Below are 19,815 nucleotides of genomic sequence, written 5' to 3' on the forward strand. Positions count from 1 at the left end.
TGTCCAAATTAAGTTCTTAGCAATGCATATTTCCAATACAAAATCAAGTTTTGATATACTTATGGTATGAAATTTACGTAATATCTTCATGGAACCAGATCTTTACCTTTAAATGTGTTGTTGGCTATTGCTACAAATATTTAAAATTTGAACCGCTTTGCATCTTCACCATCCACCCTTCTTATTTTATCTGATGAACTTGTGTAGAAACTTACATACACTTTTCCACCTATTAGTACATACTCTGCCCTAACAGAGAAGTTTCTTCATTGTGCAATCTTTAAATCATCCTAATGCATCCTGCCCCCCTCCTTGTCGTCCTCCAGGCTCGTCTGACCGTCTCTGTCCTGCTGCTGTCATCCCCCTCCTGTCTGCTCCAACCGCAGCATCGCCAGCCTCTACAAATGGTTTTAACTAATGTGTCTGTCTCTCTTTGGAGGTCGACCCTGTCAGCAGAGTGGCAGCAGTAGGTTGTAAAGCTTTTGCTACTGCATGGGTACTTAAAACAGGTGTTATGGGGGGATTTTTTGCCCAGCGTGTGTGCGGGAGCGAGATGTGCCGGCAACACAAAGGCCCTGAGGCGATAACAGGTGGCTTTAGAGGCTGTGCTGATTCTCCCAAGAGCTCCTCTGTAACCGGCACATCCACAACAGATGCTCTGCATCTGAGAACTGCATTTATAGTGTTGTTCTCACATGCTGCTATAGATACATCTGTATTAATACAGATATGTTTAATACATTTTGTAAAAAAAACATAAAAAAAAAACACCTCTTATGCTTAAGGCTGCTTTGATTTTTAATCAAAGATAAAGGCAGCAATGTTGTAAAATATTATAATAATTTAAAATAACTATTTTCTGTTTCAGTTTATTTTAAAATTGAATTTATTCCTGTGATGTCAAAGCTGAATTGCCACCAGCCATCTTCAGTCTTAGTGATCCTTCAGAAATAATTCTGAAATGATGATTTGCTGCTCAAGATATGTTTCTTATAATTATCAATGTTAGAAAACTGTTTGTTGTTGTGGCTTAATATTTTTATGAACATGGTGGTGCAGTGTCATTTAAATGTTTAAGGTAATTATGATTAAAAAAAATATATATATATACTTCTATTCAGCAAAGATGCATTGATCAAAAGTGACAGTAAGGAAATTTATAATGTCACAACAAAATTCAAATTTTCAAATAAATTCTGTTTGATAAACTATTAATCAAAAGATCCTGAAAAAAAATGCATCACCATTTCTACTTAAATATTATGCAGCAAAACGTTTTAACACTGATAATAAGGACCAAATTGAGCACCAAATCAGCATATTAATTATTTTAAATAGTACAATTCAAAGTTTTATTGTTATTGTTTTTACTGTATATTTTTTTATAAAATAAATTCAGCCTTTAAAACAAAAAATCATAACTATTCCAAAGTTTTAGCTGCCAAAATGTAAAGCAAAAGATGGGATGTAATTTTTAAAATCTGGATTAATGTGGACGTCGCCTATGATAGTGTTTGAGGTGTCAAAAAAGGATGCCATCAAAAAAGAGTGATGGCTCTTTTTCTCACTCCTCCTTTTAATAGACCCCTCCCCGTTCCTGTCCCTTCCTTATTGACCTTGCACCCATTCTCTCTCTCTCTCTCTCTTTCTCTCTCCCTGTTGATCTCCTCAGACAATATAAGTGCACATATATTATCGCTCTGCACAACGGCTTCGCCTGTCAAACGTGACCCCACCCTCTTTCCTTTCTTTCATCCCTCCTAAATCTCTCCAGTCCGTCCATCCATCTGTGCACACAGCTCAATTAAAGCCTCTGCCTCAGAGGAGAAGATTTTGCAGAGGCAGATCATATTTTTCTGTGCACACATACTCTTTGTATGGTACAGTAAAAGCAAGAGAACCTACAGTATGATGGATGTGGAGCACAGAATGGATATCACTCTGCACTCTCATGGCCCAAGCACCTGTGAGCCGTCTACAGACACCTTTGTGATTTATCCTAGAAAGACACAAGTCATTGTCATTCAGCGACAAGCAACTAGTCAAAATTCCTTTGCAAGCTAACCCACAATAAGCAACACAAAATCATGGTATAAGCATGGTATCTTTTGTATTACCTTGAAACACCATGTAAATACCATGGTTTTAAACATCTCAATCATTATTCCATAAAAAGCTCTATACAAAATGTACAAAAAAATTCTATAGTAATTGTAATATATAATGTAATGTATAACAATCACTCTAAACTAGTACTGACAGTACGTTTTTGTAAATGAAAAGGTTAATTAAAATCATGGAATGGTTTTATGATTTTTTTTCTTTTGAATATTTTGGAACACCACATAAATACCTTTTCTTTGAATATGATAATCATTGTACCATTGTAAAAACATTTTTTATAGTATTATGGAATTTGTTAAACAGTTAATGTGAAATGATAATCAGTGTACCATGGTATTTCCACAAAACCTTTTTTTTTTTTTTTGGCTAAATTACAAATTGACAACAATACCATGGTATTATGATGTTACATTTTTAAGTAGATTGGGATGACATGGAAATATAATGATTTATGAAGATAAATAAAATACTGTACCATGGTACTTCCACCATACTTTTGAAAAGGATAAATGAAAATCTGTAATTATACAACAAAATCATAATATTAGGATTGTATTAAAGTAGCTGAAATGTTTTAATTTTTATTTTTTTTAAATGTGCAATGGTAACATGTTTTATGATTTTATGGTATTCTTTAAAGTTCCAATGTACTTCCACAGTACTTCTCAATTCTCAATTTGACAAAAATATCATAGTATTACGCAGGAGTGCCGTAAGGGGAGAAGGTTAGGATGATTCTAAGGGCCTGATGATGGAGGGGGGCCCTCGAGGGGGGAAACGGGATTTCTACGGAGGGGAACGCAATTGCGATTTGTATAGAGGGGAATGTGATCTGAACATAATTTTTTTGTGGAATTTAATATATTTAATATAGATTTATATAGTGCGATATGCGCTAAACTTTGCTAACAGTGCTAATAATTTGCAACCTGAGCGCTGCGTGAGACCCACCCTGAATCAAACATGCTGGCATGCTGCCAGGTGAGTGTGTCTGCATTTAAGAGACTGAAAATAAATGCAGGCCCCACCCAATGCTCTCACACTCGTATATTTGCTATTGCCGCCTGCCCCATCAAAGCGGCATTATTTGTTTTCAGTACTGCACACACCAACACACCACTGTGAGGGGCAGCACTGCGGACCACCAGTGCTCTCAACACCACAATACTCTCATGGGTGATTAACACAATTACACGGCCCAGCAAAACAAGGGGGAGGGAGGACCAACCATATAGAGAAAACAAATTATTAACAAGATCACAAACGTGCACTTTCAAACATTAATGCATTAAAAAAAACACTTGAGCAACTGTTTCAAATTAAACAACAGCTACCTATTGGTTCTATTAAGTAAATCTTATGAAATACAACAAATGTTTGCATTAGGTCTAGGTCAATAAGAGGCTGCAAAATGCAACCAAACCAGTATTAATATTCAAAGCAAGAGCACAGTCCTGCATTAAAGATGAAAACAGAAGAGCCTGTTGCTGATTTCACACGGGATGTGCGCAAATCCACCAGAGAACTGTTTCTGTTTACGAGAGACATCACAAAAAAGGAAGAAATCTTCATAAAAAGAAAACTAATAAAAATGCATTTAGCATCTCATTTAACACTAAATTAAATTGTCTAAATGCAACACTATAGGAATTAATAAAAAAATGCATAAATGATAAATGCAATGCGATTATTTTGAATGGAACAGCACCAGTTTGCAAGACCACAACACACCACTGCTATATCGTTGCACCTCAAGTCTTGAAGGTGTGATCATCAAACTACAAGAAAAATCGTCAGTAACAAGCCAATTCCGTTTGACATCTATCAGACACTAAATGCTATTGACACTGTCACTGACAGCCTTCTCCACTTACCTCTGCAGTTCAGAAACGGCTTCGGGTTTCCGTCCTCCTTGGGCAACTCTGTTGTTTTATCTGTCCCTGAAGGTTCTTGTGTCTCCTGTTCTGTGTCAGATTGATTGTGGCCTCTCTTCACCGCTGATGCTGCAGTGCGAGGAAAACACACCCTCTCCTGGCTCCCTCTCTGCCTCTCCCCGTCTCTGATTGGCTGCCATCAAGAGCCAGTGACATCACCCTTTTTCACCACTCTCCTCTTCTCCTCCCTTCCCTTCATTTTCTGACCATTCCTTTATTGTCTTCATCCTGATTTCCACTCTGCATTCCCCTGGTGCCAGATGAAATGTGTCCATAATTTCCCTGGTGATTGGCAGGATCTGTCAGAAGAGGAGGAGAGGTTCAGTCAGGCAGAGGAGAGATGACTTGGTAAAAGGCAGAAAGCTGTTCTACAGCACCATTAAAGGTTTCTTGCGGTTGGTTTGGTGGGTGCGACTAATAAGAATGAGAACTATACGTTATGCTAATTGGTGCATTGTTATGCATCATTTGTATGGTGGCACAGGGAAAGCTTTCCATTTATCCCTCCCTACACTCTCTCCTTGGAAGTGGAGGATAAAACATAGAAAGAGAAGATCCAGTAGTGTGGAATTATACTAATATGTGTGCAATACACAGTGCAAAAAATAAAAACAATAAAACTAAATGAAATTACTCACTAAAAATAAAATTAATCACTATTATTGTAAAATAAAATAAAAATATTTCTATACATATATTTTACATTTATGTATTTTAAATACTGTATACTATATGTAATTTATCTTCAGTGTCACTTGATAAGAAATTATTGTAATATGCACAGTAGCATGTATATAAATGCATATTTCTATTTTTTTCTTTCTATTTTTCATCATAAACCTGACTGAAGCAAAGTTTACATTTATTAAAAAAAAGGTAAATATATTATCATGATACACAATTTCACTTCAAGCAAAAAAACAAAACAACATATTTCAAAGAGTTAAAATATGGAATATAATTATGTGAAAAAAAATATTTAAACCATTTTTACAGTGTAAAGAGCACAAAGGTGTGATATAGACTGCAAGAGGAAACCTTTCATTTATGCCCCTCTAAACTATTTGAACCATTTTATTTGTGAATGAAATCACTTCTGGGAAAAGAAAAGTAAAATCTGTTCAGCCACTCTTGAGGCTGATAGATTGTGACTAAAGGAGCCTTTTACTCAAACTAGCGCACGGTTGAATGACAAATGAATCACGCACAATTTGATTCATGAGGAAAGGGGACTCACAATCAGATGCTTTCATCTCTCCATCTACACAATCACCGTCTGCATGCAAGCACACTACAGACGAGTCTATTATATATATACACACACAAACAGTAAAGGTCAGTGATCGTGAGCAGTTAGAATGAATTTCTTTGTTACGTGACATTATCTGGCTTTGTGTTCAGAGCTACACTCAAGAGTCATTCCTGCAGGTGTCTCATGACACACACACACACACACTGAAAAACACCAGTCGCTGCCCTTTAACTGGAAACTAATGCCCAGTCTTCTGTTAAAGGACCTCAGTTCATGACCGGACCATGCGCACATCCTGAATCAGGCAGGACAAATGATGCTTGAAGGTTCATCTTGAAAACCTTGCGCAGGGAGTTGCCAGTTTGCATTAATGGCATCAAATTCAATAACAAAAGCTCATGCAAAACAGCTGCTTTGAATGAGGGTGATTTGCAAAGACTACAGACCGTCAACCACCAAAAACCAAATTACAGCGTTATGATCAAAGGACAATTCTATGGGAATTTCTGTATCAAACAGCTGGGCTCTTTTATAAAATAGTGGCACTCTAGAGATGGTGGAAAAAAAGAAAAAAGAACTGGAAATGAAAACATGGGATGTTGTTTTTGATTTCAATGCCCTTGCCTACCATTTAGTTAATTTTCTAACGTTCAACACACACACACACACACATATATATACATATACATATATATATACATATATATATATATATATATATATACATATATATATATATATATATATATATATATATATATATATATATATATATATATATATATATATATATACACACACACACACACACACAGTATAGTTATAATAACAGCCTGAGCATAAGAGACATCCTTCAGAAAATTACAAACTCTACCAATTCCAAGATTGTGTATATATTCCAGAGTGTGTATATACACACTGTATATATGGTGTGTGTGTGTGTATATATATATATATATATATATATATATATATATACACACACACACACACACACACACACACACACACACACACACACATGATCTGCATAATTAAAGAATATTTTTTAGAATTACATAATTATATTTTTTCAGTTACATATTTGTAAATGTAAATCATGTATATGTAATATGTACAATATTTGTATATATACAATTATTGCATAATTACACATTTCCTGCACAATTGCAAAACAGCAAACAAAATAGTATAGGAATTACTTTGAAACCATTTTCACTCAGAAATTGCAAGTAAATTATTATAAAATAAAAATTATGAAACAGCAAGTAATGCATCAAATTAAATGTGAAATTTAGTCAAATCTACTAAGAATTTTGGTCTTATACTATATATATATATATATATATATATATATATATATATATATATATATATATATATATATATATATAAACTGTAAACATGGCACTAATTGTAATGTGTTTCAGTAATCTGGACTTTTTGGGTGTGTAAATAATTCATGAGTTGGAGAGAAGCCCTTCAATTAATCAGTGATTAACACTAGGTCAGACCATCAGAATGACCTCACATCCATTTAATCAATTCAATTAATCTATTAGCAGCCGCAAAATAACCAAGCTACACCAGAGACCCCAAGAGCGGCCCAGTGTTGTAAAGTGCATTTAAATGCAACCTCTCTGGCTTGAAATGTCAGGTTAACAGTTACTGATCCCATCTGCATGATGTTTTAAATCTGCAAGAGAGGACACAGTGTAACAACAGTACTCATTATTAATTCAGTCTTTTGGTCACAAATACAGACAAAAACAAACAATTGTTTCATCCAGCTTCTCTCCTCAGGATCTAAAGTGGGACAAGCTATGACGTTAATCTCCCTCTCTTGAGGTCTCTGGTTATTGTGCTGAAAATGAGTTAGAGAGATGAAGATAAAGGGAAACAGAGACCAGAGATGAAGACAGGAAGGAGGAAGTCAGCGCTTGATTTATTATGGGCACTGCTAGAATGCAGAGTCTGTTCATAAGTTAATTTGACTATGAGGTCATGCCAGCCGCAGTGGTGTCTGTGCTACTGAAAAGAGCTTTTCTCAGCCTCTGATTTGAGCAGAGACTTCCAATCCATTTTCCAGACTGATGAGAAGCAAGTCAAGCAGAAGAACAAAGGTGAGAAAACATTTAAAAGGCATCACTTTGGGTTCTGCAGGGATTCACTGAACAACCGGTGAAAATGTGAAAGATGTTGCCACTAAAAAAGCAACTGTTAATTCAATCGCGCCGACTTTTCACAGATTGTCATAGAATTGAAAAATCTAAAATTAAACTCTGAAAATGATCAGTGCATTTATTTAAATTTCAGAAGCTCTTAATTGTTTCCCATAAACAGAGTCACTGATTGTTATTACATATGCATAATGGCCTAAAACTAATTATAACATCCTCTGCAAACAATAAGATTTGCTGGATCATACAGTGAAGCTTTTCACAGCTTTATATAATAGCATTAAAGAGATGTCTGTTCAGGAAATAATCATAAGCACTACTCAAGGTTAAAATATACATTCTCATTTAGGAGCATGAAGTTAATTGCCTTTCAGTCGGCCTGAAAAATGAAGCAGTCCATTTATTTCCTACCTTATCATTTCTCCAGGATAGTCAATATGTAAGCTGATTTATGCACACTGCACTACACTAAAAGTGCTCTGGCTATTTCTAAAAAAAAAAAAAAACAAACAAAAAAAAACAACACACTTCATTAATGAACTGGCCTTATGCCTGGCGCTAGACGTTCCCCCAAATATAAATCTGTAGATATAAGATAAACTCTGGAGACTGAAAAATGTTGAGAAAACCATAAGAGCTGCTTTGTTTTGGATACCAACACAAATGCCTTCTCCACACTGCTTGCATTATTAATAACTATCGATTTGTTTATTGATCAGGCAAAACAAAAACAAAGGCACTTCCTGTTTAATCAAACATCATGTATCCAGATCACCATTACCAATTAATTTTTACCTGAAAGAAAAATGTTTGGAATTAATAGAAATTATTTTTTTAGAAAAGTATTTTTGTGTAAATTTATTAACTAATAGATCACTGCACTCCCTCTGCTGGCCAGCCTGAAATGCAAACTCATAAAAGATTAGTCAAAATATTATGAGAAGTTTTTCTGGATATACAATGTTGAGGTAAACCGTATACAACATCAGTTTTAGTCTGACCTTGGAAACTCTTTTTATAGCAAGTTGCACTACTGCATACACCTTTAATGAGAATTAAAACAAATGAATGCAAACCATAAGGACAGAATAGTCGGTTACTTGCAGATGCATAATTTCCTACACTTTTGGGGTGGGGGTTAACTTTCGTAGTCTGCATTACAGGGAGTTATAGGCCCATTCTGATGGTTTAACCTTCATGTTGTATTCCGGTCATTTTGACCTGGAGAGGATTTTCTTTTGCCCGAAAATGCTTGTTAAATGTTATCACACTGGACAATAACTTGCCGACTTTGCTCACAGGGTGTAACAACTTCCCCCAAAATATGATATATAAAACAGGCTTCATATGCTATAATTTATGATATATTGTTAACAAATATTGGATTACATTTTTGGTCAACTTGTTTGCTTTTGACTAGGCTGTTTTGTATTTCTTTTTGATTAATCTAAGCTCATGCAGGTCCATTTTTGAGGAAACATTAACAAAAAATATCTATATATTTTCTTTTTTTTTATTCAAATTCAGAGGTGCTGAGCTCGGATCAAAGAGGCCTGCAATCAGTTGGTTCCAAAAAATAGAAACAAAACCGGTGTCAATTGAAAGAAAACAAGTTGACAAAACATTTAATGTTATGTTGACAAAGAACAATGAGAGATTTACAAGCAACTGGTCAATGTTGGTATACCACATTTTTTTTTTTTTAAATGAATATTTTCTGGGTACAATAGAACCAACAGAAGAAACACTGAAATTCAGCAAATGATCACGGCTCCAACATCCTCGCTCACCTTTGATCTTGCACTTTATGTTGAGTGGACTCCTGCAGTCTGGGGTGAGGAGGAGAAAGCAGGCGTGATGAACTGGATCTTGTAACTGTAACAGCACGGAAGCCCGGCTGGGACATAACTGGAAGCTCCAGATGGTCTGAGCTACTCATGGCACTTCACATCAGCTCCCATGTAAAGAGAATGGGAGAGGGCAAGAACAAAGGCTAAAAAGCCGGTCCTAAAATACTGATACACAAAAACCCAAAGCAATAAATGTGACACTCGTGCAGGTGATCAATAACTGGACAGAATTCCTCATACATAACTCAGGATGAAGAATAGAGCTTTTAATACTTGGACCCCACAGCATGTGTCAAGTTAGTTTCCATGGACCTCCATCAGTATATTTCTTAACATATAAATGATATTTGCTCCTGTCAGAGCAAATGTGTAAGGCATACATTGAAACAACTCTAGAGGACACAGTGGGCTCATTTTATGCATTTATTTATGTAGCAATTTACTTTCTGATTAGCTGCTGAGAGGCTGCATCAGCAGTTGGGTAACCGCATGTGTCGGAGCACCCGCGGTTCAACGTCTCAATCCTTCACTTCTCAAATCGCTGTTCCTCTCCAAAAATACCACAAAAGTTGCCTAAAAATGTCCCCATTCTGAAAATCCCTGCACATCCGCAATTTCGCCAAAACCTCACTCCATGTTCTCGCCCTCCCGCCCTTGTCCGAGACTTCCCCTCCCCCAAATTAAAGTTCCCATTTGCAAAGCTAGTGAGGTCACACATTAGCAACAGAGGACAATCAACTTTTCTTTTCCCCCGCCAGAGGGTTACAACCATCCTCTTTACACACACAAAACAGTCCTCTCCTTTTTAACAGCCAGAGAAGAACAAAAAAGATTAAACGTAATAAACTCCCAAACCTTTTGTACAGAGAAACCAAACTAAATGGAGAAAAATGTCTTTTATATTAGTCCGCAGATATCCTTTGTGATCCTCTCAGGCTCTGTAATTTTAATAGGGAAGTGAGACACACACACATACCAAATACAGTTCGGTGTGTCAATGAGAGGCTCTGTGTGTAGGCAATGTCAATACATCTCTGTCACTCGTTTAGCCGTCCATCTGTTGTTTTAATGTGGATTAGAAGTAGATCTTGGCCATATGTATGATAGTGTGTGTATATGCATGTGTGTCATAAGTTAACAACATGTAAGTCTACATATCTCTGTGAGTGTGTCTGTGTGTGGGTTTAGGAGAGTATTTAGGCCAGTCCAAAGCCTTCAGAACATTCCTGAATGGCCATCAGCAGCATGTGTCTTAACTTCTCGTAGCTCTCATACGCTGGGAGGTCCAGCTGATTAAAGCTGGAAGGAGAGAGAGAATAAGAGGTGTCAAAGAATTTTTGGTTGTGCATAAGACCACAATTGCCATGCCATGCATGCAGCATAGAGATTTTAGAAATGCATTATGGAATTTCTGAATGCATCGTGTGGAAACATTTGTAATGTGTGTTTTGAGGCATCGGGGCTCATTTACCAAGTGTGCGCAGAGGGCAGGCGGTCAGTGGAGCGGTCATCTCTGTGGATCTGGAACTTCTGGATGCCATTCATTCCTTCCAGTGCAGCAAAGCCCTGCAGTGGCACTTTAGATGTGCCTGTAACAAACTGCAGGAATTTAGCCCGGTCAGCCTGGTCAAAGGATCGTAATGCACGCCAGAACCACTGGATCTGTGGAGAGTGATGAGGAGAGAAAATTGAAATCAGGTACAGGATACATCTGGAGAAGTAAATGCTTTAAAGGGACAGTATTAAGACAACAAAACATAGCAGGAAAATAACTTGCTGGTTATAAAATTACAGAGTGCTCCAGGATTTCTGCACTTCTGGTTCCACTGCCTCAAAGTCAATGGGTTTTTGGTCTGTGGTTAACAAGCTCAAGATATGTTTTATTCTACATCATAAAATACATTATCCCACTTTTACTTGTCTTGAAATGGGTGGTTGCTAACAAGTTACAAAATGGGACAACATTTTAGTTTATTGGGGACATTAAACATCACGCCGAACAGGAAAACTCATCTAATATTTTACATAAAGATTTAAAGAGTTGTCGGAAGCTCAGTGGGGCTGACATAGAAGTTTTTAGCCTTACTTTAGCTTTTCACTTAAGGCAAAATGTAGGCTTAAAAAATTTGTGAAGATTTTTGATGATAAGTAAAATATATAAGAATCCTAAACACTTGCTGGTCACAGAGATAATCCAAAAGCCAAATGGAAAAATTATATTGAGAGAACCAGGGTGACCTTAAATTCCAGGTCAGCCTGCAAAAATACGTCATCCCTGCAGCACTATGTGGGTTATGATCCTTTCCTTGGCTGTGTAACAGCAGTAAATTACATTTTGATCAAAGATCAAGGAAGACTTCAGAATGATGTGCAGAGATGAAGACATCAGTCATAAAACCCTAATAAATAATAGAATCAGTTTATGTTGTCCTTTTGACCTCGTGTACAAACCTGAATAGAACTGGACTGATATTTGTGGTATTCTGTATTGGCCTTGAGGTCGTCAATGTCAATGTTGGGCAGGCCGGAGATGAGCAGCTCCAGCTCTTGCTCAGTGAAAATGGAGATCAGTCTCTTGGGGATGATCTCGTAGAAGCCCTCTAAGAAGGCAGCCAGCTGCTTACGGATTGCACCTGAGAAACACAGATGTTTCAGCTCCCTGACACACTCCTGAACCTCCCCGTTCCTCACTAGCAGTGACGTTTATTGAAGTGTAAGCTCACCTGTCATCTTCATCTGGCAGACCAGATGCACATATTCTTTCTTATTCTCCTCTGTGACAATGATGTTTGCACCATTGGCCTTCAGATCTCTCACTTCACACACGCCAAACTCTTGGACCTGTGAACATTTGAGGAGGTGATTATCATGCTGGTTTCTTCATAAATCAAAATGACAGAAATAAGGTAGTACGTTTGGTATCAAAATGCATACCTCTGTGCTGAATGTCAGCTCGTAGCCCAGAGTGGACACATCGTTCTCCAACAAGTACACCAGACCCTGGAAGAAGGGATAGTCTTCGCTTTCCATATCTGTATACCTAAGAACCACAAAAAAATTAAAATAAATTCAGCTTGTTTTATAAAGATTGTTGAGATAAATAAAACCTAAACTTGGCAGATTCAGTACCTGACGCTCTTGCCCAGGATATGCTTGTAGAAGCTGCGTGTGAAGTAACACTCTAATAGCCTGTTGTCATAGACTGCTTTAGCCACCACACGTCCCACAAACTTGAAGTAGCTGAGATGGTTGGGGTTGCAGTGGGAGGACGGGTTGATGGTGTAGGTGACCCGGTCGCCAGGAGAAGTGCGGAACAGGGCGTACATAGGGTTGAACATCTCTCTGGAGATGATCATGTACCACTCCCTTAACAGCCCACCTGCATCCTGACCCTCCTCTCCTTCAAACACTATATACCTGTAGAGAAAGAATCCATAAGAATGAAACTAAACTGCCCTGCTCTTGCAGCTATATGTAAAATACTAGGCAGGTTTGCGTGAGAGATTTACAGTCTGTTCTTCATGTCCTCTGGGCTCTTGCGGTGCAGCTCTCTGTAAGAATCTTCAAAGACATGGTCTCTCCTCACATGGACGGCCATATCCTCTTTCCTCAGGCCCTCATCCAGACGCTCCAATTCCTGACGGAAATACCTAAGAGACACTCTTATTAGATAAAAGACTCGACCCATAGAAAAAATAAAATAAAAAAGATAAAGTAGAAACCTCAATAAGAAGGAGAACCCTCCAAAAAACAAATACACACAAAAACATGCAACAGGATTTTCACCCCAAAATCGTATAATAAAAATGATAAAGTTTATTTTGCATAAACAAAAAGACTGTTTAGATGTACTGAAATTACATTTTCCACATTCTACATAACAGATGTTTCACTTAAGAGTTTTTGTAATTTGCATTCTCCATAATGATTCTTGATAATACACTAATTTATAAGTAGTATTACATCAAAATCAAGGTAATACAAAATGTAATTGCAATTACATGTTGTTTGCATTACATTAATAGGATTACAGTATCGAGGAGAAAAAATCCTTTAATTTATTTTTTCTTATAATGTTTTGTCATTAGTGTTGTCAAAAATACTGACATTTTTACCAGTCAGTACTGAAAATTTAAAAACGTCCATTTCCTTCTAACATTTGAGTGGATTCTGAAAACTGCTGATTGGCCAATGTGTTCACACGCTCAACAGATATGACAGATGTTGGCTAGAATGATCATCATGTCACACTCTTCCTTGTGCACTTACACAGAAGCACAGGGGAGGGTTTGAAATCAAGCGTCTGTCAGCGGATCCATCTGTAGATGTGCAGATATATTAGGCATCCTCAGAGACACGGCTTTCAAACTCTCCCGTGCTTCTGTGTAAAGCGCTCAGTGAAGGCTGTATGACATTATTAAAACGTTTTAAATACTGACTTTTCCTTTTGAATTTGGTGGATAAAAGGCAGTATCTTACTTGCGCTTGACATCAAAGTCCAAAATGCGGATGTAGTCAACCAAAACGGCAAATGGCCCATCTGCCAGATGAGTGGTGGACTGTCGCAGGATCTGATTCAGCACTGTGCGGTGGGTCTCTGTTAGACAGAAGAGGAGTTCATTTCGAGGACAGCCTTCGTCTGTATTCATCATGTGTTCCTTTACACTGTGTGAACCTCCATAAGGGACCACAAGACAGCTTGTGTTTGACTGACTCACCTGCGAAACGCAGAAACTTCTGTGTGTCTGGAGGCAGGTTGGAGGAGATGTGCATAGAGGAGGGCTCCCTGGAAAAGAAGGGGTCCAGAGAGGAGGGGGTGGCGGGGGTAAGTGGAGCGGGGGACAGGGGGGGTGGCTCATCCTTGATGTGTGACAGCTGGCTCTCTCGAGTGTCTCGAACCGGAGGTTTGCTTTCCCGCTCAGTGGCGTGCACCAGGAAAAAGGCCTCCACTGCAGGTTGCAGCACTACAGCAGTATAAAGAGAACTGTTAGCACAAAATAATTCATTTATTTCTGAAAACATTCAAAAATAAATCAATATACCTAAAACTGCATGTTGGTCATGAGACTCCTCGAGCTCTTTCAGACACTCCCCTAGCATATCCCAAAGCTCATCCAGCAACAGCTGCTCACTCAACAGTGGCAGCTCAGGTAAACGCTCCTCTTGCTCCTGCTGACTGCTGCTCTCTTCACCTACACACACACAAACCGTATTTTAACATGCATTCTATATAAACAGTCATTTTAGACCAGGATTTTTCTCAAGATACATCAACGCAGCATCTGGTAAGCACATTTTAATCCATTTTCAAAAATTACTTTAAGACCATATAACTGGTAGATCCCTTACAGTGCTACTATAAATTGAAGCAGTCACATATGATAAAGAAATTCAGTGATTTCGATGCTATAATTCCAGCCATTGATGTTCCTAAGCCATCACGTCACATCTATTGTTTCATTGGTCCTCACCTAATGCTGCCTGGTCCTGCTCTAGGGGTGAGGGCTGGTCCACATCCATGGGCGAATCATCTCTTTGAGCTGCTGGGGGCTCGGCAACTGAGTGCACCTCCGACTGAACCAGGGGAACCAAGGAACAGGGTGAGATTCAATACAATTCCCCCGACAGAGAAGAAGAGACAAACAGAGTGTATAATGTAGGAAAAAGATGAAATGGGGGTAATCACAGACTGAAACCAGAAGCAGTGCTTGAGACTCGGTATCATGCATCAAAACATTCAGACATTGTCGAGAAAAGGGGGGTTGGGATGGAGCTTAAGCAAAAAAGCATTGACAGCCAGCCAAACCACACACAAAGAGACAAAGCCAGAGATGAGAGAGGAGAAAAAAAAAGAAAAAAAAAAAAAAAAAAATCACAAAGCTGGATGCATGCAACATTCAAATATCTCAAACACTGCACTATACAGACTGTGCATTAAATGCAGTACAATGCAGTGGAAGGCAGAGCAGTGGAGAAGTGGAACAGAGATTTGGGTTTTAGGAAAGAGTCACTGGTAGGTCTTATGACAAAATTACTTTGTCACTGGAAAACAATTGTGAGTTCAGTGTAAGTTTAGTAACTTTTAAAATAGTGTCCAGGTGTTTGATAAATAGAGCTGAGGTGATCTTTCAGAGGGCGCATAGTTTTAATTTGAACTAGGGGTGTGCCATATCATACTGTCCAGGATAACAAAAAATCATGACAAGCACCAACAGTGAGAGACCGTGTAGTGCAGAATCTCATGTCTCTGATGAGAAGAGGAAGGGGTGGTTGGTGCTGGTTACTGTGTGATGATTAAAATCGTGAAATGGACTTATACAATTAAATACACTGCAGAACGTTATATTCTCTATTGCTGCATGTGTTCACACAGCCCTGTCTCAAGGTTCAAAGTCCAAACCACGAGGGAAATCTGCAATGAAACTGTTGTCAGTTGCTCAGTAACATTTTTATGAATTTTTACAAGTCATGTGACAATGTGATATGTGCATCTTCCAAAATTAGTAATGAGAATAATTTAGAAATCTGTTGCGGTCAACAAAAAGCACTGAGGATTCCTATTAGTTTCTGTCAAAGTAAAAGCTCCATCAACATGGAGAAATGTTAGTTTTGTAATTTTATGGTTGTTCTGTTAAATAAAATAAAGTTGACAATTTTAATGATTGCCTACCGGCTGCAATCAATAAAACGTTGTTCCCTATTTTTTTGTAAATCATCTTAAATATCATTAAATCGCAAACATTCTTGAAATATCTTGATTTTAAGGCTATATCGCCCACCCTTAATTTGAACTGCAAGCTAATATTTACTTGCATCATGACATTCAATGTTTAATCAGGGCTCGGCTGTATAATAAACAATTGAGATATTTTGCAATGATTTTGTTGGTGATATAAAACTAAGCATAATGAGTTCAAAGTCAGTTTAATTGGAATTTATTAGGTTTCCTAAAGTACTTTTTGATAGGATATTTCACCGGAGTATGAAAATATTTTAATAATAATAAGATTATAATAATAAACACTCAGGTTTGAACAAAACTGAGACCTGGAAAGTCTTAATCACCTTTGCATGAATTTCCAGATAATTTCTTTTAAACTGAAAAAAGTTAAATTTTGCAGTCTACCCATTTTTTTAACTATTAATATTTCAATACTTTACATAAATTATTGTTCATTTAGAGAGCGAGAGAGAGAGAGAGAGAGAGAGAAAAAAAGGGCTTTCATCCTGCCCTATGTCCCTCTGAAAATGGACTGTAACTTTACTAAGATAAGTAATTCAGTAATAAGGGATAAGCCAGATAGCAACATTAAGAAATACTCAGGACATTATGAACAACATGAGTGTGTGTGAGGGTGAGTACAGTCAGTAGCAGTCTGCCTGCTGTCAGTGCGGCCCATGCTAACCGTGGCTGCGCTGGCCGTGCCAGCGGGGGGGTTGTTGGTTGCAGAGGTATTGGGGGCAGACGATCCAGCCACAGCCACAGCAGCGGATGCAGCAGCAGCGGAAGAGGATGCAGATGAAGAGGGTGGGGGAGCCTGCTGTAGACGGCGTGCCCTCTGCCCCTCTCTCACCATCTGAATGATGGCGTCCGCTTCAGCCTCTAGCTGACGAACCGCAGCCTGGATACTGCTGGCCGAGCCCAGACTGGTCGAACCTGGAGACAAATGGAGGATAAATATAGAGACCTCTGAAGCTGTCTATATCACTCAATTAGAGGATGCCTCTGTGTTAAAAGAGAGTTACTTACTCAGTCTTCCTCCTGTCTGTTTAGCTTTCTTGTTAGCCCGCCGTGTGTCTTCTCTAAGCTGAATGATGACCTGCAGCACACGCAGGAAAAACTTCTGCGTGGAGGTCTTGGATGTGAGAGAGCTCATGCAGGGCAGCTGCAGCTCACGACCACCTAATGTGCGCTTCTGAGCAGCCACAATCACCACACTCTCTGACCCATCAAATCTGCAATTCAGTTAAAAACAAGTACTGTTATTGGAAAGAACCCTTTTCATTTTCACTAATTAAGCTTTTATCAACATTAATCATATCTAGAGGCTATTGTTTAACACTTTAAGTGTTGTTGTTTTTTCCTTTTGTGAATTTTTTTTTTTTTTTACTTTAGCAAAGACATATATATATATATATATATATATATATATATATATATATATATATATATATATATATATATATATATATATATATATATATATATATATATATATATTTATTTGTTTTAAAAATCATAAGTGACAGTAGAGACAATAATGTTACAAAACATTTATGTTTCAAACTTTCTATTCATCAAGGAATCCTAAAAAGAAATTATAAGTTTTCACAAAAATATTCAGAAGCACAACTATAATGACAGCAAAGTTATTATAAATTGTAATAATAATAATAATAATAATAATAATAAAATAGTGTAGAGAGCTGCAAATGTTCTGGAGGGAGGTTCTTGGCATAGTCTGTGAAATGACCGTAGAAAATATTCTTTTGGAATCAAAGCTTTGTTTATTGCATATATATATCCTGAGAATGTCAGTAAATGCCAGCAAAAAGATGCTCATAGATCTCAGTTTAAAATAAGCTAAAAGTGTTATTACTATAGATGTAAAAACATCCAAAGTCCTGTTCTTTCACAGTGGATTAAAGAAATGTCTGACAACCTTACTCTTGAAAAATTAACATATGCAATAGAAGGTAAAGCAGAGGTTTTTTGTAGTACATTGGATTGCAAATTAGATTCATCATTATGGAATCTTATGTAATGATGAATCTAATTTGAAATCCAATGTACTATAAATAAACTCTGCTTTACTTTTTTTAAGACATCAGTGAATGTCATTTCATCTTTATTTCTATTTAATTTGTGTATTTGCATATATTACTTTATTTTACAACTTATTTTTAATGTCATTTTGTGTTTGATAAATGTAGCGGTGGGAAAGTATACTCTTTATAATGTTTAATGATATTCTGTAGTGTTCATGGGGTTTAAAAAAAAAAGAAAAAATGAATTCACAGTAATACTGATTTCTAATCAAATAAAGTCTTATTTTAATAGTTTAGAACAATAGATAAGTCTTAATATACTTTCCAAAAAAAATTCAATGAAAGTCAACCCCAAACGGTAACTTAGGCTGAAAGTTTGTCCTCACCTGCTGGTCATCTTGCCCTTTAGGCGTGTGGATATGGATGGGTCCTCATGAGCTTCAGGAGACTGAGCATCAGCACGTGCTCTTCTCTGCTGCTCCAGGTTATACTCCCTCAACTCCGCCAGTAAAGTGCCTATACAGACCAGAGACAAAATAAAGAGATTACCTTTCACAATTTCAAAATAGATTATTCACAAACCTTCATGATGGTGATAACACAATCACGAGTACATTAGCATATTCCTTCCCATATAATACATTTTACATTTACATTTAATCATTTAGCAGACGCTTTTATCCAAAGCGACTTACAAATGAGAACAATAGAAGCAGTCAGGTCAACAAGAGAACAACAACAGAATACAAGTGCCATGACAAGTCTCAGTTAGTCTAGTATAGAACGCATAGCCAGGTGTATATAATTTTTTTTTTTTTTTTTTTAATTAAATGAAAAAGACAAGAAAAGGAAAAGTACTGGTGTTAGTAGGTTAAGTGCAGGCGAAAAAGATGAGTCTTTAGATGTTTCTTGAAAATGAGTAAAGACTCTGCTGTACGAATTGAGATTGGGAGGTCATTCCACCAGCTGGGCACAGTCCAGGAAAAGGTCCGTGAGAGTGATTTTGAATTTCTTTGGGATGGCACCACAAGGCGTTGTTCACTTGCAGAGCACAAGCTTCTGGAGGGCACATAGGATTTAACCAGTGAGTTTAGGTAAGTTGGTGCCGTGCCAGTGGTTGTCTTGTAGGCAAGCATCAGTACCTTGAATTTGATGCGAGCAGCTACTGGTAGCCAGTGTAACCTGATGAGGAGGGGAGTAACATGAGCTTTCTTTGGCTCATTGAAGACAACCCTCGCTGCTGCATTCTGGATCATTTGCAGAGGCTTGACAGTGCATGCAGGAAGGCCCGCCAGGAGAGCATTACAATAGTCCAGTCTGGAGAGAACAAGAGCTTGGACAAGAAGTTGGGTTGCTTGCTCTGACAGGAAGGGTCTAATCTTCCTAATGTTGTATAAGGCAAACCTGCAGGACTGGGTCGTTGTAGCAATGTGGTCAGTGAAGCTTAATTGATGATCCATCACAACTCCTAGGTTTCTGGCTGTCCTCGAAGGAGTTATGGTTGACGAGCCCAGCTGTATAGAGAAGTTGTGATGAATCAATGGGTTAGCTGGAATCACCAGTAGTTCAGTCTTTGTAAGGTTAAGCTGAAGGTGATGGTCATTCATCCAGCTAGAAATGTCACTCAGACAGGCTGAAATGTGAGCAGCTACCGTCGGGTCATCAGGCTGGAATGAGAAGTAGAGTTGGGTGTCATCGGCATAGCA

The 19,815-nt window shown here is 37.7% G+C and overlaps 2 protein-coding genes across 15 annotated transcripts in view; both read right to left on the reverse strand.

Moving 5' to 3' along the window:
* The window catches only part of LOC113041494 (neural cell adhesion molecule L1-like), a 55,541-nt gene extending 46,105 nt beyond the window's left edge, over positions 1-9,436 (reverse strand). Inside the window, exons 1-2 of the mRNA XM_026200080.1 lie at positions 9,281-9,436; positions 3,999-4,357 (exon numbers count right to left, since the gene is read on the reverse strand). The gene's annotated coding sequence lies outside the window, so the exon portion shown is untranslated. The remainder of the gene's footprint in view (positions 1-3,998; positions 4,358-9,280) is intronic.
* A 313-nt stretch (positions 9,437-9,749) lies between these two features.
* The window catches only part of huwe1 (HECT, UBA and WWE domain containing E3 ubiquitin protein ligase 1), a 42,698-nt gene continuing 32,632 nt past the window's right edge, over positions 9,750-19,815 (reverse strand). For 13 of the 14 annotated variants that reach the window (XM_026200074.1, XM_026200077.1, XM_026200072.1 and 10 more), the window contains 14 exons: positions 18,496-18,625; positions 17,091-17,296; positions 16,747-16,997; positions 14,812-14,914; positions 14,383-14,532; positions 14,059-14,304; positions 13,820-13,937; positions 12,850-12,990; positions 12,470-12,757; positions 12,275-12,380; positions 12,064-12,181; positions 11,792-11,973; positions 10,812-11,002; positions 9,750-10,639 (listed from right to left, as the gene is read on the reverse strand). In XM_026200074.1, coding sequence (XP_026055859.1) covers positions 10,537-10,639; positions 10,812-11,002; positions 11,792-11,973; positions 12,064-12,181; positions 12,275-12,380; positions 12,470-12,757; positions 12,850-12,990; positions 13,820-13,937; positions 14,059-14,304; positions 14,383-14,532; positions 14,812-14,914; positions 16,747-16,997; positions 17,091-17,296; positions 18,496-18,625 — 2,333 coding nt within the window. In that variant the 3' untranslated portion in view covers positions 9,750-10,536. The remainder of the gene's footprint in view (positions 10,640-10,811; positions 11,003-11,791; positions 11,974-12,063; positions 12,182-12,274; positions 12,381-12,469; positions 12,758-12,849; positions 12,991-13,819; positions 13,938-14,058; positions 14,305-14,382; positions 14,533-14,811; positions 14,915-16,746; positions 16,998-17,090; positions 17,297-18,495; positions 18,626-19,815) is intronic. The other variant, XM_026200078.1, reaches the window with a different exon arrangement.

Source organism: Carassius auratus, chromosome 23 (assembly GCF_003368295.1).
Source record: "Carassius auratus strain Wakin chromosome 23, ASM336829v1, whole genome shotgun sequence".
In the NCBI taxonomy this organism is placed as follows: Eukaryota; Metazoa; Chordata; class Actinopteri; order Cypriniformes; family Cyprinidae; genus Carassius; species Carassius auratus.